The sequence below is a fragment of the Ovis canadensis genome, chromosome 5 (genome assembly GCF_042477335.2).
Source record: "Ovis canadensis isolate MfBH-ARS-UI-01 breed Bighorn chromosome 5, ARS-UI_OviCan_v2, whole genome shotgun sequence".
In the NCBI taxonomy this organism is placed as follows: Eukaryota; Metazoa; Chordata; class Mammalia; order Artiodactyla; family Bovidae; genus Ovis; species Ovis canadensis.
In genome coordinates this window covers 60,128,653-60,153,009 of record NC_091249.1, presented here as the reverse complement: position 1 = coordinate 60,153,009, position 24,357 = coordinate 60,128,653, and the positions used below count along the sequence as shown (strand labels likewise).

General features: G+C 50.4%; 1 protein-coding gene and 1 long non-coding RNA gene across 2 annotated transcripts in view; one reads left to right on the top strand and one right to left on the bottom strand.

Annotated features, from left to right (window-relative positions):
- The window catches only part of TGFBI (transforming growth factor beta induced), a 33,187-nt gene extending 19,510 nt beyond the window's left edge, over positions 1–13,677 (bottom strand). Inside the window, exons 1-2 of the mRNA XM_069592108.1 lie at positions 13,376–13,677; positions 8,277–8,375 (exon numbers count right to left, since the gene is read on the bottom strand). Of these exons, the coding sequence (XP_069448209.1) occupies positions 8,277–8,375; positions 13,376–13,509 (233 nt within the window). The 5' untranslated portion in view covers positions 13,510–13,677. The remainder of the gene's footprint in view (positions 1–8,276; positions 8,376–13,375) is intronic.
- Positions 13,678–13,683: 6 nt separating this feature from the next.
- On the top strand, positions 13,684–23,345 carry LOC138441319 (uncharacterized). Its single transcript, XR_011257314.1, has 3 exons — positions 13,684–13,925; positions 21,849–21,921; positions 22,036–23,345. It is a non-coding gene; the product is annotated as an uncharacterized lncRNA (long non-coding RNA).
- Positions 23,346–24,357: the final 1,012 nt, after the last annotated feature.

Sequence of the window (24,357 nt, the reverse complement as noted above, 5' to 3'; positions counted from 1 at the left end):
CATCCAGGGGGCTGTCTCAGAGACAGATTAGGATACTCAGGCTGCCAGGGAGCTACAAGTGTCACTGTGCCAGAAACAAGCCCTTAGGACATTTCTGAGGAGTGACATCACACGCACTCTTCTCTGCCCTTCTTTCTCCATCCTCCTGACTCCTCCTTCCCCACTTTTCTCTCAGCCCTCCTCCCATCCCATTCCTCTTGAACCTTCCAGCCCTGCTTAAAAGGGTGAAACAGGCTGGTGGTCTCAGGACTGATCTCGACTGACTCACAGTTTTATTTTTGGAAACCAGTCGTCATCTGCAACAAAAGTGAGATCTGACCGCCTTTCAAAGGCAACTAGGATTAGGAGACTGGGCTTGTCATCTATCAGCAACTCGCAGGGTGGCCTTGAAAGGTCATTTCTCTCTCTGGGTCTCAGTTTCCTGACTTACAAAAGAAGGTAAAGCTAAACTAGATGATCTCCAAGGCTCCTTAAATCTCACACTCACAATTCCAACCAATGGGATAGTTTCTAGGGAGCAGAAAAGCACTCTTTCAAGGAAGGAGAGTGTCTGCCAGCGTCTCAATTAAACGTAGGGAGAGCCACAAGCCTCAAGCCCATAGGACTGGGGACATGCATGCGTGGACTCTCAGGCTTTGTCTGATAAATACCGGGGCTCTGTAGTGGGGGTTGAGGAAGTGGGATGGGGTCAAGTCTCAGAAAGCTTAGTTTCTTTCTAAAAGTGCCTGGGTGATGCTCCTTGGAGTTGGAGGAGGAGTCTTCTTCTCAAAGTACTCCTCATCTCTGGGATCCCCTGAGTGCATGGGGCTGACACTGCATGCCTCGCACCTTCAGTTGTGCTGGTCAAAGACTCTCTCTCTACCGTGTCAGCATCGGAGTTCCATCCTAAAACTCCACCGGAGAGCTCAGTGGCTCACCGGGATTTCACAACAGAAAACCAGCTCCCCAAGAGCAAACTCACCAGTGGCTACATACATGCGGAGGGGAAGGAGGGCTGACAATGACAGGAGGAATGGAGGCGGCCAGACAGGCGGGGGAGCAGGGACATCTCAGCATGAGGAGGAAGTGAGGGATGGAGTCAGAAGGCTGCAAATGTTTTGGGGGTGAAGGCACTTCCAAGGCTTCTGGCTGGGGCGGGTCAGATCTAGGACTCTCCTCGCATTTCACCAAGTCGAGACCCTTCTCTGACAGTGCACATATTTGGGGGGAAATGGACTAACTGGAAAAGTCTAACATTAAAAGGACACTGGGGGTCTCTCCGATGTGATGAAAGCTAACCCCTGGCAGCACTCACTGCCTCTCCTCTCCAGGTGGGCTTTCTGGACATGGGGGACACACCAACCCTTGTGGGGGCACAGCCCCCCAACCCCCCGCCCCCACAGCCAAAGGCTGTCTCCTGGTTAGCCCAGTGTGGGTGGCTCCTGCCAGGACACCTTCTGACCGTCTCCTAACCCTCTCATGCTGCTGGCTTCTCCCTCCTCTTCCTGAGTGCTACCCATAGCCTGGCATCCCCAGCACTTTCTGGGTGCACAAGGTGAGCAAGCCTCTCACCTCAGCCTAGTGGCCTTCTGGGTTGAAACACCTCCAGAGCTGGCTGGTTCCCTGCTTGATCATCCCAACAACACAAGCTCTGAGAACCCGCCCGCCTGGCCGCGGAGAGGAAGAGGGCAGCTGGAAACTGCAGCCCAAGAAGACAGCCCATTGAGACGATCCTGACCAAATCTTTCAGGACTGGCACACCTTCTTTTCAGCCCTGTGTGTCACCTTCCTGGGGCTCTGGCCCTGGGGACACACACGCTGTGGACACACGTGCTGTGCTGCGGAAGGCGGGGCTGGAGTAGTCACACAGCTGCGGGCCTGAGGGTGAGTGCAGGAAAGTGTGAGAACCGCAGGGAGCCCCCATCCGCGTCTCCCCAGTTCCCTGGCTTTCCTGCATAGAGGGGACCAATCTGCTGGTCTCTGACTTGAATCTTATCAGCAAAAGCTGCTCTGACTAAAGACTCCTGGCTTCTGCTTGGCCTGACACAGTCCAATAAGCAGAAACTTGAGAAAAAGAACATCCACTAGAGCAGTAAAACACGGATTTTCTTGTTCTAGCTTCTCACGTCAGACCAATTTGAGGAATAAAATCAGAGAAGGTGCACGACTTAGAAGGGAATTTGAGGGAGGTAGGGGGTGGGGGGACAAAAAGTAGTGCCAATCCAAGGTCTAAGAGTTGAACTAGAGTTTGAGAGCTCTCCTCCATTCCCCTCCAAAGTTTTACTCACAACTGGATAAAGATAGAAGCATTATTATTTTTTTTTTCCTGTCCTCAGAATAACTGTCCAAGGAGTTAACATAATAAGTTAAAACAATCACTCTCCCCCAAGCATGCTGCACAGATTTGGCGGCTGGGACGGCTGTAAACGCCCAGGGACTGACGAAACTCTGCAACAGCGGAATAGGAATGAGGCCTGAGAGCCAGCTTCCTGTGACTGAAGGTAAACCGTCCAGCACGTCATGATTTCAGAGGGAATCACAGAGCAAATGCAGACTGAGGTCGTCTAGACGTGCGCCTGCCTGCACGGGGGTTCATTTTCTGCACTCGATTGAGCTCTCTTAAGCCTCCCAGGAGAAAATCAAACTCTTGAACTCCTGGTAAGAAAGGGTTTGTTTTAACCTGCTGTCCAGCAACAAAGACTCTACTATCACCCTATTTACCAGGGTCCAGATGGTGAGTGATGAGATGGAGCCGCTGGAAAATACACTTACATATTTGGAGACAATCTGTTTGTATGTGGCATGTGAGGGTCTCTGGGGGGATCCTGGATGCTGGCTGTGTCTCTTCAGCTCCCATGCTCCCCATCTGATTAGAGAGGGAGCACCCTTGCAACAGGGGTTCAGAATGACTGCCAGGCTGGGAGCGAGCAACCAGGAGAAGGTTGGTGGCTCTGGGCCAGAGGACCTCTGCGAACCCCAAGGAGGCCTCCTCTTCTCTGCTGAAGAGAGAGCCCTGGGGCAGATGGCCCAGGTCCTCTAGGGCTGCTCACCTGACTTCTCCCCATGTCACCAGCATTAGCCGCTGTGCTGACCTCTCCTTGGGGGCAGCACATATCAGTAGAATAACTGGGCCACCTCCACCTGCCAGCAGATGACTCAGGCTTTCTGAGCCTCAGTCTTCCCCTCTGTAAATGGGCTAATGATCACACTGACCTTAAAGGGTGACTGTGAGAATCAAGCAAGCTAACCTATGAAAAGCACCTATCAGATGCTTGCTGCTTACTAGGCTCTCAGTCGCTGATCTCCTTCTTAAAAAATCCCAGGTATAAACTTTAAATTAAAATTAGGTTAATAACTTCATTGACAGCCACGCTCAGCATGAAACCACTGATCAAATCACATGTAATAAATAAGTTCCCCATAACACAGCTATCTAAGTTAATAGATAGGGCCCATCTGGAGAATCCCATGGACAGAGGAGCCTGGTGGGCTACATACCGTCCATGGGGTTGCAAAGAATCAGACACAACTGAGTGACTAAGCACATTGCAGTTCTAACAAATTATCACAAGTTTAGTGACATGACTTAAAATCACAAAAATGTATTATCCTATAATTCTGGATAATAGTGTCAAAAGCTGGCCTTATGAGGCTAAAATCAAAGGCTGTATTCCTTCCCAGGATTCTAGGCAAGAATCTATTTTTGTCCTCTCCACATCTGAGAGGATGCCTACAGTTCTTGACTTGTGGTCACGCCACTCCAACTTCAATTTTCATTGTCATGTCGCCTTCTCTGACTTTCACTCGCCTGCTTTCATTGCATAAGGACCCTTATTATTTATATTAGTCTCACCAGATAATTCAGGATGATCTGCCTCCCGCCACACCCCAACCCAGTGCCTTCACTTGATCAGATCTGTTCTCTTTCCCTTGTAAGGTAACGTCTTCACACATTCAGGGTGAGGATGCAGTCAGTATTAGTGTGACATCATTCCGCCCACCATGGGGCCTTACCCAAATGGTACACGGACTCACGTACATACTCAAGAGAACAAGGTTTAAAGACCCTGATGCTGGGAAAGACTGAAGGCAGGAGGAGAAGGGGATGACAGAGGATGAGATGGTTGGATGGCATCACTGACTCAATGAACATGAGTTTGAGCAAACTCTGGGAGATGGTGAAGGACAGAAAAGCCTGGTGTGCTGCAGTCCATGGAGTCACAAAGAGTCAGACACGACTGAACAAGAACAACAAAGCTGCTGCTAGAATGGGATAGAACCATCAGGAAACCCTGCACAGTAGAGGCGTTTAGTAAAACCCTGGTGTTTGGTGTATGTCAAATCTCAGTTATTTCAGAGCAGGCTGGCCATGGGGATCCAGGGGATTGCACAGGGGACAGGAAGCAGGGAGGAGGTGGTGCTGTGGGTCTGGGGGACAGCTTGCCATCCCTAGATGGCTTCTCACCATCCTCTTGTTTTTCCTTCTGGGACCAAGGTTGTGGGATACAGGAGGGCAAGGAAAGGAAGAGTCTTGCTCAGCTTCATCACAGATGTTCCTGGGTGCCCTGCCCAAACGAGATCTATAGGAAATAGTTCTGCTGTTTTCTACAGAACTGATGGAAAAGTTAGACCATACGCTGTCTGGGTTCAGTAGAAGTGAAATGCCTAAGCCTGAATACAGTATTGAAGAAGTGTTAATATTTCAGCCTTTGGGCACAGCCATGCTTGCTACTGGGGAAACGGGAGTGTCCTGCCAGCTCATCTTGGCTATAGAGAATGGCTACGGTTGCCTGTAAACGATGTTGCCTGTGACACAGCAGCAAGCCTCTGGAGTGGAGAATGGCCACCCCCACCTGCTGGCTCCTGGGCTGGCCCTCCCTGTGCCACGTCGAGGATGCCTGGGCTCCTGCTGTGATTATTACATCTCCATGATGTCAGCTCTGACTTGGCTGTTAAATGGGCCTCCCTTTCAGGGGGGTTTATACAAAGGTGGCCTGTTGGGCTTCCTGAGCACCATTTCCTGCACCATTGCTTCAGCTGCTGGACATAAAAATGTTACGGTTACTGATCAGATGGAGACCTGAAATCACCCTCTTTGCTTGATGAGCTGCTGTATCACACTGGTGCTCTTTAGGATCTGACATAAAATGAGTTTCTAAGTAATAAAATTCACTTGCATCACTGAAGAGGGGCCCACTGGTAACTACTTCCTATAATAAAACCCATGCATCAGGCTTGACAAGTAGCACCAGCACTCTTTTGGGAGAATGCAGACAAGCTATTGTCTGCAGACGACGGATGCAGTGGCCTGACAGGCGTGCTGAGCGCACACTGTGACTATGCCCCTCCCTCCTCTGTCAGAGGTGAAGTCAGGGCCTCCCAGCGGCAGACACTCGGCTCCAGGCTCCTGGGTCCCTGTGTGACCTGAAATGCCAAAGTCTTCACGCCTTGATCCTGTACTTAGTGCTACTTATCTGCTTCCAAGTTTACATTCTCCTGTGGGTCTGGGGTCCCCTGGGGACCTGTGCAACCCATTTCCTGTGACACTTGGCTCCCTTTCACGCCAACACACACCCCTGGCTCCAGCCTTGCCCCTGAGAAATTCCCACTGCCTAGGCTGGCCCCATGCTGAGATGGCCCTCTTTGCTCCAACCACCATCGTGCTTCCCATTTCACAGTTTGGTCCTCAGCCAGGTAAATGTACCATAGGGCCCATTCTCACCAGGATGACATCATCGGCAGCCCGCACAGCCCTCTCTCCTCCCCTGCTGACCATCTATGGGCACTGAATTCCCAGGATGGCAGCTCCTTCACGGCTTTCAGCCCTGGGGCACAAGCAAATGGTGAGGTTGCTTCTTCTCAGCTCTCTCGGGGATGACAGAGATGAGTCCATCCACTTCCCCTTTCCCTCCCCAAGTTCTCTGGCCGTCCCCCCAGTCAGCTTCACCTTCCTGCTGCTGCACGTGATGTTCCAGGGAGGGACCTTCTTATCCTGGATCATAAGGTTTTTTTAATCAACTCATGATTTTCTATCCCCATTTCCTCTTTTTAAAGCTGCCCAAAGCAACAGCACGTTGTAGGTTCAGATTATCCCCTGTGGGTAAGATCCGCTCTATGGCTGGCACTCGGCCCTGGGCCCCACTCTGCACTCTGGTTTCCCCACCCACACCTCCTGTCTATTCTTCCCCTGCAGAGCCTGGGCTCCTCATGTGCTGCCTCATCACGTCATCAAGAACATTTGGCTAACACACAGCCGTGCTGCCTGTGCCCATCCTGACACATCAGTGGAGAAGGAGGTAGGTACCAACAGCCAATCAGCCAAGGCGACTCAGCAGCGTCAGCCGGGGAATGATGAAAATGTCCCCAAGCTACTGTTAACTGGTCAGGCAAATGCTTCAACACAGGGCCACACTGAAATACCTTGGCCAATGCCAGCCCACTGTAAGCTTCACCTTACAAGTGGCTCCCATTTTTAGGGAAACCAGAACAAACAAAATGGTAGCGTCTTAAAACCCAGGGCTCTGGTCATCTTCCAAGATGCAATTATGTGGGGCCTGGCTCTGTGTTTAATTAAGTGTCTATTTTAGTTGATAAATACCCACATGGGAAAAGTAAAAAAGCACTGAAATTTTTTTTTTTTAACTTGGGTACCAGAGAAGGACACGTGGCATATAATTTGCATAATCTCTTCTTGTCCACAACAGCAAGAATTCTGGCTGGGGGTTTGTTCCCTCCTTAAATCTGGGAGGTGGATCCTCTTAGCTCACTTAACTCTTGGCTTTGGGGCTGGGCTTGGTCAAGCAGGGAACCAACTGTCATTGCCCTGCCCTTGACAGGCTCATGGGATGCTACTGGTCTTGCCCCACCTCTGCCTGATCCACAATTTCCCTGATCCATATGAGGACTGACAATTGTGTTAGGACACAATCAGTGTCACAAGTTGGGATATTTATTTCCACGTGCATTTCACGGAGAGAGTGTTTTCCCTTCCTTCAGTTAGAGGAGACATCTGCTCCAAAGCAAGTCACAAGCAATACGTTTTAAAACCCCTAATATGGGAAAGGGTTCAAGATAGTGGCTCAGCATCTCTTAATCCTCTTATTATACAGACAAGAGGAAGGCCAGGTCCTCACAAGTGTCTCAGGGAGCTCTGCACAGCACATTTTTCCATCTGTAGGAGAGAGCCAGCTTTGCGATCTTTTGATGGTTGGCGCCAAAACAGATTAGGCTTCCCTGGAATTCTGTCAGAACACGCAGGCTGCAGGGCAGTCATGGTGAACGCCACCTCCCTCCGTGCTGTTCATGATGCTAGAGGCACCAGAAAGCTCTACTGTAACCACAGGGGGCCACAACCCCTGGCATCTCACTTCTGTTTATGCAGCTGAGATTTGCAAACAACAGCAAGTAGCATTTACTGAGCACTTACTATGTGCCGGGCTCCAAATTTAGCCTCTTCTGTGCATTATTTCATTCAGTCCTCAGAACAATCCCATAACGTAGTCCTACTGTTACACTCACTTTATGGATGAGGCAACTGAGGGTTCCAAAGGTGAAGCCAACTGCCCAGGTAGGTGGCAGAGCCAACCTTTGAATCAGAGTCTGAGCCTGTGTTCTTAATATGCTATGCTGCCTCATTATGTGCATATCTCTAGGCACTCTCAGTCTTTCTGGGAGTATTTACTTTGAAATGCTAGTGGTAAATAACCCACCTGCCAATGCAGGAGACCTAAGAGATATGGGTTTGATCCCTGGGTCGGTTAGACCCCTTGGAGGAGGGCATGGTAACCCACTCCAGTATTCTTGCCTGGAGAATCCCTAGGACAGAGAAGCCTGGAGGGCTTCAGTCCACAGGGTTGCATAGAGTCGGACATGATTGAAGTGACTCAGCATGCACGCACTTCGAAACGCAGAGCAGGAACTCTGTATAAGTTCACCAACGGGTTTTCTTTCCCAGAGTCAGAGGCTGGTGGCTTCTACACTGAATCATTGTATTTGTATCATTTAATGAGGATTAAGAAGTGCACGCACACAGTTTCTTACAATCCCAAGTTGGCCCTAAAAAACATTTCCAAGTCTTGTTAGGAGCCTTAAAAGTGTAAAACAAAATCGGCCAGCTTACTGGAAATGCCACTCCCAAGCACAAAGTTCTCTGACATGTGTACACATGCATCTTCATGGCTTTGCACACGGTGCCACCTTCCAAAAGGCTGGCCCATGCCTGGGGGCACCTGCAACCCATGCACACCAAGGGTAGCCTCCTGGGTGGCTGCTGGTCATCAGTGGTTACAGATACTCACGTTGATTTGCCACAGATCTTCCTCTGGTACCACTGCTTGCAGTTGGTGAAGTACTTCTTGTTGGTACCAATGAGCTTCTGCACAGCGCACACGTTGGGGCTAAAAACAAAAGCTGCAGTGTTAGCAAAACAGTCAGCATGTCACCTGCCTCCTCATCCTTCCCACCACGTGGGCCCTCCTGGGTCACCAGAACATTTTAGATATGGAGAAGATACAGTCATTTCGGTCAGTTTGGGGGTACATTCTGGTCCTCGTGATCCAGACTTCCATCATCCTTCCTAAAAATATCCTCCCAAATTAAAAAACTGTTAACGTATATATCATACAGTGACATCATTTCATTTAAACATTCTTCTTTGACACTGACATTTATTAAGTATAAATAAAAACATCTTAAAATTTTTAGGCTACATGTTATATAGATGGAAAACACCAGCTTAAAAAGAAAGTGGTGTTTGCTAAGAACAGCAGCAGCTTTGAGAGAAGCCCCCAGACTTTCTTTGTACCCCCACTCCGCACTGAGCCCAAACATCCACAGGATTGAACCTGGCCTCCCAGCAGGCATCGCTGGTCCTATGGTCCGGGCCCCAGCACCCTCCAAGCAGCTCCACACACAGACATCCTCTGCATCCCTAGGCAGCTGCCTAGCTCCCAAACACAGCCTATCTGGGGTGCCCACCCTGGAAACTAGCAGGCATGGCCAAGCTAGCTGCTGTCAGGACCTCGGAAGGAGACGGTCACTCACTGAACTAAGTCGTTTATTACTTGGGCCCCAGTTTGTGCCCCACTCCCCCCAGAAAGCCCTCTTTCGGTGTCCCAGGTGATACTCTTCTGTCCTGTGTGTGATACAGCCCTTGTTTGATGCTGGGTATAGAAGACAACCCCAAACTAATCAGGGTATGTGTGACCTCTCTTCAGCTACCCTCCCAAGAACCCTGGGGGCAGGTGTTCTGATTTGTTTCTTTTATTTTCTAGGTGGGGCTAAGCGCCAGGCTGGATGTAGAGGAGGCTGGAATAGCCTTGTCAAAAATACTGCTCCCAGGACTCCCTAGTGGCTCAGTGGGTAACAGTCTACCTGCCAGTGCAAGGAACATGGGTTCATTCCCTGGTACAGGAAGATTCCAGCATGACTCGGAGGAGCAGCTGGGTCCACGTGCCACAACTACTGAGCCCGGCTTCAGAGTCCTCGAGCCACAGCTGAGCCCGCATGCTGCAACTACTGAAGTATCGAGCTCCAGGGCGCGTGAATCACAGCTAATGAGTCCCTGTGTCGCAACTTCTGAAGCCCATGTGCCCTAGAGCCAGGAACTCGCAGCCAAGTCTGCCTGCTGCAACTCCTGAAGCCTGTGCGCCTAGAACCTGAGCTCCACAACAAGGGAAAGCCCCACAGTGAGAAGCCCATGCACCGCAACGAGGCACCGTCCCCCGCTGTTTGCAGCCACAGAAAGCCTGCGCGCAGCAACGGAGACCAGAGAACTTCAGGTATATCAATTCTAAATATCAGTTCCTCTGATACTTTACAAATGCAATCAAGAGCCATCATTTGAGATGCATGGTCTTTTCCAGGAACTTGGTCAACTCTCAAATACTCAGAGTCAGCTTACTGGGTGGGAGGGAGGGCACACGGACCCTTTAATTCTCTGCCGTCTCTTCCACCATGTGGATGTGACCTCTTGTCCAGTCTGTGGTTCACCCGAGGCAAAGCTGAGTGGGCCAAGGAGGCATGGCAAATATTTGTGAGTTACTGTAGGGACCTGAGGGGAAAAGCAGCGGAGGCTGGAGAGGAAGCCTCAAGCCAAGGGGGAGGACAACTCTGACCCCTTACTCCCTGCTGGATCTGACCAAGCCTCCAGAGGACTTTTACAGAAGCCATCTTGTTTCTCAGTATGCTGCCTGGCATTCATAGGTTACAGCAGTCCCCAAATAACCCTGAGAGAGTTCCTGCTGGCCACACTCCAGCTGGAGGTGCTGTTTATTTCTGTACAATTTCAGAAGTTCTATCTGACCAAGCAGGAAATAATTACTGTCGATGAATTCTCCGCAACTCTCCGTAGGCGTTTGGCGAACCTTCAGAGTCTCTGGTGGATGTGGTTCCAACATTCCTCCGCGGACTGAGTTTCCACTGCTGCTGCCCTCTGAGACAGGAGCAGAGGCTGGGGATCTCTGTGACCCACTCCCTCTCACATCAGGGTGGGAGGGGTGGGCTGTGTACATAGGAAATTTATACTGAAATTTAATTGACATGAGCACCCCGTTTCTGGGCCTTCTGCCTCAAGCACAACAGCTCTGCTATTCAACTTGGATTTGAAAACCAAGCGCTTCAGAAAATGCAGTCCAGTCCTGGTTGCTGACATTTGGAAGTGTGACTGCATTTTTACTTCTCTTTCGGTATTGTTGCTTTCCTTCTCTATAGCAACACAGATAACAGCCGGGAGTCGAAAGACAGCATCACAGTCTCTACTCTCCCAACAGCTTTCTGTCTCTGGACTAAGTCACTCCACGTCACTAAGCCACAGTTTCTCTATCTGTAAAATGGGAACAGCTGCCACAGAGCTCACTGTGTTGTGGTGAAGATGAAAGTAAAAGTGGTGATGGATAAAGGGTGAGCACGCTGGCTAAGTCATTTCAGTCCTGTCTGACTCTTTGTGACCCCATGGACTATAGCCCGCCAGGCTCCTCTCACCATGGGATTCTCCAGGCAAGAATAGGAGTGGGTTGCCATGCCCTTCTCCAGGGGATCTTCCCAACCCAGGAATCAAACCCATATTTCTTATGTCTCCTGCATTGGCAGGTGGGTTCTTTACCACTAGTGCCACCTGGGAAGCCAAATGGTGAGCAGGATCCACTTGTTATTTCTTTCTTCACATCTTGTGAAGCACACACACTACATTTCCTTAACAAAAGAGCTTCCCTTTCCCTTCCCACCAGTTCTCACTTTGAAAGAGGGCTGGAGTTTGATCAGGTTATCCATTTTGCACAGGGTGCCACCCCCATGGCTGAGCCAGGCAGCCTGTGGGTTTTCAGGGGCCATTAGATCAGAGTAGACGTGGCTGCATCTGTAACTGTTCACCGCAGCCCCCCTGCCCGTGTGTCCAGACTTTACTGGGGGTGGGGAGGGACACACCTGGGACTGCTTAGCCTGTCCTGCCCATCACAGACCACTATAGGCTTTTCCAGTTGCCCTGCAAGATGATTAGCCTGCAGGGTGGGGGAAGGGAGGGGAGGGAGAAAGTTGACCTAATAGCTGAAGCTTATAATAAAGAGCATTTGCATTAAAAAACAAACTATTTTCCAGCTGGTCTGTGACTTTTCTGGGCTTCAAAGGGAAGGAGGTTTGTTACAGAGGTGGTTCCTGCTGGAGACCCATCAGCACTTTTGGGAAGCTTCACTGTGGAGTGCCGGGAGCCACCATTCTAGGTGACAGAGAATGCTACGGTTGCCTTTTCCTGACTGAGTGCCTAAGAAGATACAGAGGGACAGAAACCTCCCAGGAGGGACTGTGGCACCCAAACAGGACATACTCCATTGGCAGGAAAGGCAGAAGGCCAACAGTGAGCTGGGCAGAGACCATGGACATGCCAGTGGCTCATATTTTGACCTGATGCTTCATTCCTTCCTTGTCTTTCTGCCCTGCCCCCCTTACCTTTCTGTACCCAGCAGAAGTCAAAGGTGAGTCTCTCACTTCCTGAAAGACCCTGGGACAACCCCCGTGCTCTCCTCTTTCCTGCAGGGTATGAGACTGCAGCATGGCCTGGATGGCTTTCACTCTGCAGAGGGGCCAGACTCACTGCCAACACAGTCCCTCCCCATAGCCCTGGGCATCTGAAAGGCCAAGCACGGCCACAGGCACCCACAGGCAGAGGAACAAGGATGCTACTCCCAACAAGGGGCCACTTCTAAGGGCAGGGAGTCAAGGCTTTGTAGAACCCTATGAAGTCAACTCCAATCACTTCCAACACTGAGTTCTGATCTAAGTTCAGATCTGCCCAGTCAAAGGGTGGTCTGGGCACCAACTGGGAGCAAATGCCAGACCCAAAGGCATTTGGGCTGCGACACAACTCTATCCACATATGCGCTAAGTCACTTCAGTTGTATGACCCCATGAACTGTAGCCCACCAGGTTCCTCTGTCCATAGGATTTTCTAGGCAAGGATATTGGAGTGGGTTGCCATTTCCTTCCTATCCACATATAGTTCTACCTAACTGTCACAGAGGAGTTGGTGCACCCAGGAAGGCAGCAAACCCTGGCTATATGTCAAGCAGGATGGTTGAGTTTGGGATATAGAAACAAGCCCACCTCTGCCTGGGTCTGGGCCAGGGTCTTTATCAGGTCAGACCTGCTGCCTGGGTTTGCCCCCAGAAAACCAACACATCTTCAGTGTCTCAAAGGAATATATGCAATGATAATGTCCCAAATTTACAAACTCAGCCAGTGTTTTAAGAGCGGTTCCAATCCCAGCTCCCATACACACTGCAGGACCCTGAGGAAGTGATGTGGCTGCTCCAGACTCAGTTTCCCCATCTGTACAGTGTGCGTGACTCCCAGCACATTCTTCTCTCTTCATCCAGCAGGGGAGCAGACGCTGCCCTTGATGTGCCTGGAGGCCCCCATCTGGTGCCAGGTGGTGGGTTTAGGGCCTGGCTGGCTGACCAGGGGCCTGGGGGCCTCGGATGCTGCCAGCTTGTGTGGTCCCAGTGTCACATATGAAGGTGCTGAACAAGGACCTGGCTGGGCTGGAACCCGTGCCCTGCTGGGTGGCTCCCTGCCTGCGCTGGCCACCTTCCCACGGTGATTCTGCACAGACAGCCGCCAACTCCTATCTGCCTGGAGAAGCTCAAAGCCCGGGATCCCGCTCACGATCTCGGCCTGAGTGGAGGTCCCGGGTCAACTCTTCCACCCGTTTCCTCCACACAGGGCCTCCTGCTGACTTTTCTCCACCTCTCCTTCTCCCTCTCTCCATCTCCTGCAGGGCTGCTCCCTCCAAGCGTCCCACACAGCGGCCTGCTTTTGATTCGGGCTTTGTCCCCTACGCCCCCAGCCCGCTCCGACGGTCCCCCCGACGCCCGGTCCTTCCGATCCCGTCTGGGCGCCCGCTTACCCATGCTGCCGGCCCCGGAGGCGGCTGTGCTGCAGCACTAGCTGGTAGGGCGACCTGGCGGGGCCCGCTGGGGTGGCAGCGGGGCCCAGAGCCAGCGCCAGAGCGAGGGGCAACAGCCGCCCGAGGAGCGCCATGGAGAGAGAGGACGCGCCGAACCGACGGGCAGGCGAGCGGCGGGGGAGTGCGAGTGCCGCTGCGGCCGCGGGCAGGTTAAGTAAGCGGAGCGCGGGGAGCCGCCCGCGGGGAGGGGCGGGGAGCCGGAGGAGGGCGGGCTTCGGGCGCCCCACGCCCCCGCCTCCTGCCGCCCCGCCCCTCCCCGGGCGACGACCGTTCCAACTAGCCCCTCTTTCCCTTGTTCCCCGGCACCCAGGACTACAGGGCCTCACTACTTCACTCCCTCCTCGAGGTCTATAAGGTCCTGAGCTCAAAGATGCCTCACCGGTCTCAGGCTTTGCTGATTTCCACAACAGTCTATCCATCACACCTGCTTCTACATTCCACAGGCACCCCGATTCTCCCCCGGGCCTGCTAACTTCAAGATGGATAAGGAGTAAGTCTTATGACTGACAGAAGCCAAAACAAAACAAAACAAGACAGGTTTTGTTAAACTTCAACTGGAAACTGCGGGGGGGGGGGGGGGGGGGCGGGCGGCGGGGAGCTGGAATGCCGCCTTAGTACACACTCATTGTCTGTTTTATTAAACATCTGTATAGCACTATATGCGAGAAAGATGCTACAAAGAGATAGCAAAGATTTTTGTCCTGGAGGAGCTCAGAGCAAGTAAACAAATAGTCACCTGGGAGGGAGGTAATTCACTCAAGCGCCTATTAATCACCCACCAATTATCTCGCACTGCTAGCCCCAGGAGACAAAGATGGATGAGTGAATGAGATCCAGGTTCTTTCTTAAAAAGTTCATAGTTGGGAGACCTGCGGGCCAGTCTACAAAGTCCTCTGGAGAGGGGCATCTGCGGCCTTGGGTGGAGGGGCAGGAAGTGACACCTGTTCCCTCTCTCCGCTGGAGTGGTGAGAAGGAACCAGACAAAATGGGGACATTCTGGGTTCTCAAGGTATCCTATTGGCTGAAGCATGGGGAGTCAGAGAAACAGAGAAGGGAAGGCATGTCACAGGACGCAGGCCTGAGCTCAGAGTCCTGCAGGGGTGACAGAGGAGCAGGTCAGTGTCAGGAGCAGGCCAGGAGAGGAAGACATAAAACAAGGCAGGAGGTGGAGGTGGGCATGAAGAGGGGTAGCACACTGAGGTGTGTCTAGGAGGTTCCAGCCTTGGCAGAACTTGGAGGCTATACCCAGGGAGTGTGGAGGAGGAGGACTCATGGATGACTAAGGTGCTGTTGGCAGGGGCATCTCGGTGGCTGGTGGTATCGTTCTTAAAATGAGAAACATGGAGGGGGGCATAGATTCACCAGGAGAAGGTAAGTGGTTCTGGACACACTGAGTTTAAGTGCTTATGTTTCATCCAGGTGTCCTGTGGGCAGCCAGATATAAAGATCTGGCGCTAGAGTGAGGGTTCTGGGGTGGAGATCCAGACATGGGAGTCTTCCTCAGCTACAGGCAGCTGAAGCCGTGGGAGTGGGTGGATCCTCTGGGTAGGCATGTGGGAGCAAGAGGTGGGTGATGACAGATGACGGAGGGGAGGCAAGGCAGAGAGCAGCCAGCAAGGAGGGGAAGGAGTGCTGACAGAGAGCCCCCAGAAAGAGGGGGTGAGTGCCGCTGAATACCAGAGAGATCTGAAGGCGGATGCTGTGAGGCACACAGGCCCTGGAGACTTGGCTGTGGGAAGCAGGAGGAGCAAAGCCAGATGATGGTGGTTTGATGGAGTGATGGGGTTGTGCAGAGTGTGGACGACTCTTCCAAGAAGATTGTGTGAGAAAGGAAGGGGAGAGTCAGGGTGGAAGACAAGGGACACTGTCCACAGAGGCTTGGACATGTTAGGACATTGATGGAAAGGAGGGATAAAGGGGGTCAAAGCAATGGAAAAATAAAGAGAGATCATCAGAGTGGGGAGAGGGGAAGCAAGGAGCGGGCTGGAGCAGAGCAGCTTGGGGCTGGAGGAGGGGCAGAGTACAGAGAGTAAAAGCTATGGGGGACCTCACTTGGGGGGATGGTAGAGGATAGGTGAGGTTTCAGGGCAGTTACAGTGGGTAGCAGGACTGGGAAACCCGAGGGCAAGGAGGGGAAAGGGGGAGGGTCTTTAGCTGGGATGATCAGAGGCAGGACAGGCACCCAAGGGAAAGTGCGCACTAGACTAGCTGCCTGGGGGAGCAAGCTGGGTCTAGGTGTGTTCACATGTCCTCGACAGGCCATCCCAGGGGAGATGTGCAGGAGCGAGCTGTCTTCACAGGTCTTGAGCTCAGAAGCGGGGTGAGCACTGGGGATGCAGGTTGGAGTCAGCACCCTAGCAGGCAGTGGCTGAAGTCCTGGACTTGGGCAGGTTCCCTTGAGCACGTGTGTGGGAGAAGAGAAGAATGAGACGGCAGGGCATGGGAAGCACCCATCTGGAGAGACTGAGGGGAAACAGAGACCCTGACAGGATGGAGGCCCAGGGAGACCCCAAGAGGCCACTGGACAGGAGGCTTTCAGAGAGCCACCAGCACCACTGGGTGGGGCAGAGTCCAAGCTGGGCCCTGTCACTGAGCGGTTCCCAGGCTACAGTTGGTGCTCAGGAAACTAAAAACCATGAGACTATGGAATGTCTTCTGGAACATTCTAATTCCGGCATGCATCTTCCTCCTTGAGGACTAGGAGATGTTCTGGGGTGGATTTGACCTTGGAGAGAACCAGGTCCTTTCCTGACATTCACCCTCTTTCCTCCCCTCCCCTCTCTCCCCTGGAGGGAGCACTGGGATAGTCCCTCCCCTGGCCACCTATGGAGGCTGCCCCCTGGCTGGGACTTCCACCACTTTGGGGCAGACATTCCCTTTGCTTGTCTGTGTTCAGATAGGCTCATTCTGCTAGCTGATGAGGACTGTCGAACACATCCTTCAGTCTGCAGTGAGGGGACTTCCCTGGAAACAGCTTTCTGAGGGAGCAGGATGTCTCTCTTGCGGCTTTCAGTGCAGCATCCAGGCGCCCAGGATTTAGCGCCACTTTATCTATGAGTCCTTTTCTTCGCTATGGGGTTTATCATCATTTTCTGTTTTTCTGGAGCCTCACAAAGCAAAGCCAGGGATAGGAAAAGCTGGTTTGATGATTTCCACATCAAAAATCCTATCTGCTGACTTTGTTCTTAGACAGTGATCTGATCGTGCAAAGAAAGAGGTGCCTTTACAATGACTCCTCAGTGAGTCAAGGTGGGTGGCTGTTAAGATCATAAGCTGGGAAGTCGGGCTGAGGTCTAAGAATGCAGCAGCCCCCACGAATAGTCTAGTCAAAGCTGCTGTGAAAGAACTACTTTATAAAATCGAGGTGATTGTGACCAGGGTAAGGAAAGAAAGGAAGCTTTTGGGAAGGATACATGCTGAGAATTGAGGAAGCAGCCTTTGGCAACTTTGCTTGATGGTTTTGTTTCAGCTTGGATCCATCAAGTAAACTGCCAGCCTTGCCTGAGTGATGGCATTGGTAAAACAAAGTTGCCAAGTATAGGCTCTGGAGGCAAAGGACCAAATCCTAGTCCTGCTACTTACAAGCTGTGAGGCCTCTGGAAAGTTGTTCCACCCCTCTGAGCCTCAGCTGCTAGTTTTCTCATAGAATTGATATTAAAACCTACCCCACAGAACTCTAGGGTAGATTACATGATATAATTCAAGTAAAGTGGCCAACAGATATGAGTCGCTTACCTCTTCCAGTACCTGTACTATTTAATAAAGATCACTGAGATGATATGACAGGTTAGCAGCTACAGAAGTGTGATTGTCTGAAAATAATCATTTAAATGAAAGCAAAACATTTCTCCGTTTCAACACGACTGTTTGGCATAGGACATGGGGAAGAGCTCAAAGAGGTTCAAGCTCAGGCTTGATGTCTCCCCTGAGGATGGAGCACTGGCGGCGGCACTGTTTTAGGAAAGATGCCCCTGTGTGTAAAAGCCTGGGAGCCCAGCCTTCCCCAGCCCAGCTCTCCCTCTAGCAAGACTTACAGGCTTCAGGGCACGTCAGGTAATCTTGTAAAACCTCCCTCATCTGTAAAACTAACATTCAATGACTTGAGTTTTTCCACGAGCTCAGGAGATTATAGTCATACTTCGTTTACTGTTTAGATTGAAAAAAAAAAAAATTCCACCTCTGCATCCCACCACTCACCCCTCTCCAAAAGCAGAAAATGCAGAGCACTGTGAACATAAACACGTTCTTCCACCAGAGAAGACTGCTTCTGGGGGTTGTTTTTCCAAAAGAAAAATGGCTGCTGGGGGAAGGAACAGGGGTCCCCCATCTCAGATGGCTTGCCACCAACCAGGGCTAGCCTTGCTCACTTTCATTTAGGAAAGGTTTCCCTTCTCTTTCCATGTTAGACCAACTAAAGAGAAAGAGAGTCTTGTCTGGAAGAATAATTACTAGACTTTTTCAGACACTTTATAAATATGACTCCTTTCTCGTCTTGTGGCTCATACGAGATCACCACGAACAGTTTAGTTTTTGAAAATAACCCTGTTGTGCTTGACAACAGGGCTTCAACCTCAAGATGAGTGAGTAGTTCCAGCAAGTTCTCCACAAAGGAAATGCGGAAAGAAATTGCTTCTGGGTCTGAGGGCAGGACAGCTGGCATTTGCAGCCTGACCAACTCCAGGCCTCCCTTGTGCCATCCTCCCCAAAGTTGTGGGTGATGTTGGGCATCAGTGAAGATATATGACATGGTTGAAATAATTTCCAGAGGACACTCAGCCTTTCTAACCTGCCACCACGTAGTAAATCAGAGAGCTCTTAAAATTCAGTTCTCTACTACTTGCCAGGGAGAAAGAAGGGTGAGTTTTGGCACAAGATATCCAATTTTTAAGAGTACTTAGATTAAAATTGAGGGGAAATTTTCCATTCCTTGCACAACATAGAGCATGAAGAACGTTACTTTACACACTGCAATTATTCTATCCAGCTAACAAACAAATACAAGAAATATCCCTGCTTACTAAAATTAAGGAATGATTATAGGGGATTCAGATTTGGCTTTTCAAGGATTTTCCATAACCTTGCCACTCAGTGTGATTTGCAAACAGGAGCATCAGTGGCAACCTGGAACTTATTAGTAATGTGGAATCTTAGACGTTGCCTCCTGTCCCCGCCCCCCCCCCCCCCCCCCCCCCCCACTAAATCAGACTCTGCATTTTAAATGGGCTTCCCTGGTGGATCAGACAGTAAAGAATTCGCCTGCAATGCAGAAGACCTGGGTTCGATCCCTGGGTTGGGAAGATCCCCTGGAGAAGGGAACGGCTACCCACTCCAGTACTCTTACATGGAGAATCCTCATGGACAGAGCAGTCCAATGGGCTATATAGTCCATGGGGTCACAAAGAGTTGCTAAGTCATCTGTGTGCACTTCCAAGTTTGAGAAGCACAGGCCTACAGGTTTCGGTTAAATAGCTAAAGCTCAGATGAGTTAAAATAGGATTCAATTTATGTAAAACTTTTTAAGAAATATAGCCGTTGACCAAATTTTTAAAAAGTATGAAAATTTGTACCAGCGACCACGCTGGAAATCTCTGTTCCCACAGAAGCCCGGCTCACCCTGTGAATGGCAGTCAAGGCGCCTGGGTGGCTGGCAAGTGGCTGTTTCTCTAGGTCCGGCTGCTGGGTGCTTTGTGGCTTCCACACACTGACCTGGGAAAGGAAACTGTGTTCAGTCCAGGTCACCTTCAATTCATCTCCCCTTTCAAAGTCCTCAAAAAGGGCATGTGTGATCTACAGGTTTATACCAGTAAGAACTTAAAGCTGCAGTTTCAGGCTCCACAATCGATGGAGACAGAACCACTGTTATGGCCTGAAACTGGCATCAGGTGCCCCAGTGTTTACTTTCCTCATTGACTTGCTATTTTTCACAACTTCCCTAAACACTGGTTTACTTAATCAGGGCTTGCCAAGTGCTATTAGCTGGCCAGAACCCAACTTTATTTTCCGGGGAAATTGCTTTTTCACAAGAGAGTTGCATTGATTTGGCTCATATAACATATCTTAAGAGAGAATTCAGAGGCACTTTTGAGGTTGCTTCAATCGCCTGACCGCAGATACTTTCATGAAGTGATGCCCACTGTAGGGAACTGACCAGATGCTTGTTGACTTGAGAAGCAAAGCTTACCCGCGCCTTTCCTCTGCTCCCCTCAAGTTTTCCAGCATGGAGGGCAAAGGCCTCAGAGAAGCATCACCTTCCCAAGGTCAACAATCCTCATGCCTCCTCTGTCCAGCCCCTTTCATTTCTTTCTTCTTGCTAGTGGCAGTGCCAGAGGTTGGAAAGCTTGGCTCCAGCTTTGCCTCTCCCCGACCCCCTGCCCTTTGACCCCCACGTGCAACTGGTCAGCAAAACCCTTTCCAAATTGCTCCTAGATGTTTCTGTCCCCCCATAGCACTCAAATCCCCAGCTCCCCAAGGCCTCGCCTCTCACCACCAGAAGCCCTCAACCAGTCTCCATGACATCAGCCCCCACCCTCCTCTGACCCCCAGCCATCCTTCTATCCCAACACTGCTGTCTCATCTTCCCCAAACACCACTTCCACAAAAACACTGCTTTCCATGGACACTCCCAAAGGTTTCTGTTGTTTATGAGAGAAAATCCAGACATCTCCATTTTCTTTTTTTTTTCCTAAATGAACATCTTTCTTCTGATTTAAACAGAAATACACACATATTAAACAAAGCTTAGAATATGCTGAAAAGGCTACATGAGAGCATAATCTTGATCTACCCATAATCCCTCCACCAAAACATTTCCCATGTGGTGCCCTCCCCCTGTTGTGCCTGGCCTCTAAGTCCTCGGTAGAATCCCTCTTTGTCATCCATCTCGCCTGCTCTCTCCTGCGTCCCAGGGTCAGCTCTGGCTCCTGCAGAGCGCATGATTCCTCCAGCCTCCCCACACACAGCTCACACAGCCCCTTTCTACATCCTCTGTGCAAAGCCCTGGACTCCTCTTTTACTCTCCTTACCCATATAATTCTCCCTCTTCGAGACCAGCTTTGTTACTGTGAAGCTGTGTGTCCTTAGGCAAACTCCTTAACCTTTCTGTGCTACTGTTCTTTCAGCTGGTTGCCTTTCCATGACCTTCCCACTTCCCAGAGACTCTCCTTTGCCATGTCCAATACCTCTAGCTTTTAGCCTTTGGGTCTGCCATCAAAAGCTGGCCCATGTATTTACATCTGTGCTTCTTTTATAACCTCAGTATAAGTCAGCAAGGAGCCCAGTTAACATTTACAGATTCATTAAATTTGTGTTTTGAAAGGTCTAGCCTAATCCCTGCTTGTACAGTTCACACCTCTTCTAGTGGATTCTAGACAGAAACTAGTATTGCCTTAGGTGCATTCTCCACCCCACACCCTGGGCTAGACTGACTTGCGTGGCCCTCTAGGTCGGGCAGAGACTCTGATGGGCCTTAAAGAACATTGGTCCCGAGTCATCTCCCCACCTTCCTAGCCAGGTGTTCAGTTCCCTAGCAGTAAGGCATCAGCGTCTCTGGGGCTGGTGTACCCCAGTTCACAGAACATTCCCCCATGTCAGTTGACAAGAAAGCCTCCGCTTCCTCAGCTGCAGAGTTGCGCCAGCATCAGAGAGCAGAAAGAGGAAGCTGCTGGCTCTGTAGCAGCCATTCTGAGAGTCACACTGAAAGTACCTAAGAAACTTCTCTTAACCTGACACCACCCGGCCCCCACCAAAAGGCCCAGACATTCGAATCCACCGTACAGAAAGCAATCTGTGCAGGCTGGGCAGCTTGTGAGGTGACAGCCACACAATTGAGACTGCTGGTTTTAACATTTTGGAACAAACTCACTCTCCTTTACCCTGGAATGAAAGGACAAAATTACACCCCATACATATGTCCCATGATACAGACCTCAACTCCTTTGCACCCTCTGTACACCCTCACCCAGCAGGCAGGGTCTAGGCCCTCTAACAGGACAGGCCCAAGGGCACACCTTTCAGCATTAGCAAGTGCCAGCACTTCTTCCCCAGCCTCTTTCAGCATTTTCCTCCTTCTTCTTATATTCAGAGGGCTCCTGATATTTCACCAATATGAATGGGGTGTGTGCTAAAAGGAGACACATTAAGGGGTTTGGATGGCTGTTTTTAAGGACAGCGAAAGCAGAGATCTCTGGCTCTGAGCTCCCCCCAGGTAAGACTGTGTCTAGGAATGTCTGTGAGCTTGACAGTAATGCAGAGAAGCAATCAGAGAGGAGAGTGGACATGTGCCTACAGGTGCACAAAGAATCTGAGCCTAGAGCTTACCAATGGTAGGTGTTCTTCTAAGTACTTTTCGTACATTAAATCATTCCATCCTGAAAATAATCCTGTGGGTTGGGTATCATTATTTTTCCTGTTACAGGTGAGGAAGGCAAGGCCAGGAGAGGTGAAGCAACTTGCCAGAGCAGTGAGGAAGACAGTAAGCAGAAGACAGAGTGAGTGGGAACCGCCTAGCTCCCAGCACCTGCCCCGATCATCACTGCATCATGCCCCTCTCCAGGTAGATGCACATTTTTGGAAAACCCTGGAACCTTCTCTCTCTTGCACAGATGTTCATTGAGCAAATCCCTGCAAGTCCCCAGAAGCCACTCTGGAGGAGGAGGCAGCCTTGGTGAGGGAAGCAGTGGGCACAGACACTGCCCACTCTCCGAGACTGGCAGGGGAGCCGAGCTGCTGGAACCGCGACTTATTTTCACCAAGTCAGTATTCCTTGGAACAGATCAGCTAGAGTTATTATAATAATCCTTAACAATCTTGCCACGGCCACTCCCAGCCTGCAAAAACAGTACCCTGTATCTACTGCTCAGTGTATCTGAGGGGCCAATGCTTCTCAGGCACAGAGGAGGGAGGGGGTGAGGAGCCCAGCTACTGATGTTCTGGCAGCCTTGACTTTCAGCTCCTACAAATCATCCAGTTGCAGGGTCTCCCTGTGATGAAGTCTCTAGGATTCGAGTTAAACAGATAACAAACGCTCCTCAGCTAGCCTCAGCAACAGGGGAAAATTTTCCTTGAATGTATGGGAAGTGCAGCCCTGTCTTATCCCAGAGATACCCAAGGGAGCCTGCAGCACTGACCCTGGTCCCCCCAGCCACACCCCATTCAGGTCTCCTCTGGGCTCCAAGGGCTCATTTATGCTCTCAGCTCACATGGGAGTCTTAAACCTACTGCAGCAGGAGCTGGCAAGTTCCCACCCTTCTGCCTTAACTATCCAGACCTCTCTTACAGCCTTCTATGCTTCCACAGAGACCCCTGTCTGACTCTGGTGGGAAAGATGAGTCATTTTCTTCATTTTTTCATTTTTTGACTATTAGATCTTTTTGTTGCAGCATGCAGACTCCAGAGCACATCGGCTCAGTAGCTCTGTCTCTGGCTTAGTTGCCCTGAGTCACGTGGGATCTTAGTTCTCTGACCAGGGATTGAACCCAAGTCCCTTGCACTGGAAGGCAGATTCATTTTTTGTTTTTCTTTTGTATTGAGTACAGCCAATTAACAATGTTGTGATAGTTTCAGGTGAACAGTGAAGTGATTCAACTATACATATGGAAGGTGGATTCTTAAGCAATGGACAACCAGGGAAGCGCCCACGGGTCAATTTCTTTCCTAATGTATTTCACTTTGGTGGTGGACTAATGTGGACTAAGGTGTTACTGTTTCTCTTAAAACACCCTGAAATTGTGTAAAGTAAGAAGTGAAAGGTAATTTTCTTCCGGTAATTTGGCACAACTCCATGTGACAACACTTTGGCAGGGCACATTAAAAAAAAAAATATTCCTTTTATTCCCTTTTAAATTACTGATAAAATATTAATTATCTGTACCCAAGAATTCTTTAAACAAATGGTGGAAGTGAAGTTGCTCAGTCGTGTCCGACTCTTTGCGACCCGTGGACTGTAGCCCACCAAGCTCCTCCATCCATGGGATTCTCCAGGCAAGAATACTGGAGTGGGTTGCCATTTCCTTCTCCAGGGGATCTTCCTGACCCAGGAATTGAACCCAGGTCTCCCACATTGCAGGCAGATGCTTTAACCTCTGCACCACCAGGGAAGCCCTATGATCGCTTTAATTATTATAACATTTAATACAACAAAATCCCAGGATGACAAAAGAATTAAAATGACCCCCAGGCTCTGTAGAAAAGATTTGCCTACATTAATTAGCACATTTCTAAAGTCACAGTTGAACTACAGTGTGAGTTAGTCCTACTGGTTTACATCATATAGAAAAATACCTCTGACAATGTATGGACAACCAAATTGCTCTAAGACAGTAGTTCTGGACATAGTCTACGAACACTCCCTAAACTCATGCTATGAGCTCGGCATGGATGAGTCAGGCGTTCATTCTCTAAACACGAGGCACTCAGTCTGGTCGGGGAGCCAGGCGCATATACAATGAAATAAGTGCTTAATACATGGCTCTATATGGAAGGAACTTCAAAGGGAAGTACCCAACCACACGGCGGGGGGAGGGGGTGCAGACAGCAGAAGGGGCGGGGGGAGCGGAGGGCGGGAGGGGTGGCAGGGGATCGGAGATTCTTCCCAGAAGAGGTGATTCATCATCTGGTTGAAACAGAGGCCAAGTCACCAAGGTGGACTGCAACTCATCAAACCAGAAACCGGAGACTGTGTTAGTACCAGAGACATACTTGCTGGTCTGAGTTTCTGGTTCTCGTTAGGGCTTTCCAGGTCCCGAGACAGAAGAGCCTGAAAGAACTGCTTTCCTGTGGGCCCATTCTTAGTGGCCAAGAAAAATGCCATCTTGATTATTCCATTTAAGCTCATCCTGAGGTTTTTTTCCTCCGTTACTGAGAAATCAACTAACTATCCTAAGACTTAATGTTTGGTCCCTCTCAAAAACAGACCAGGTCTTCTT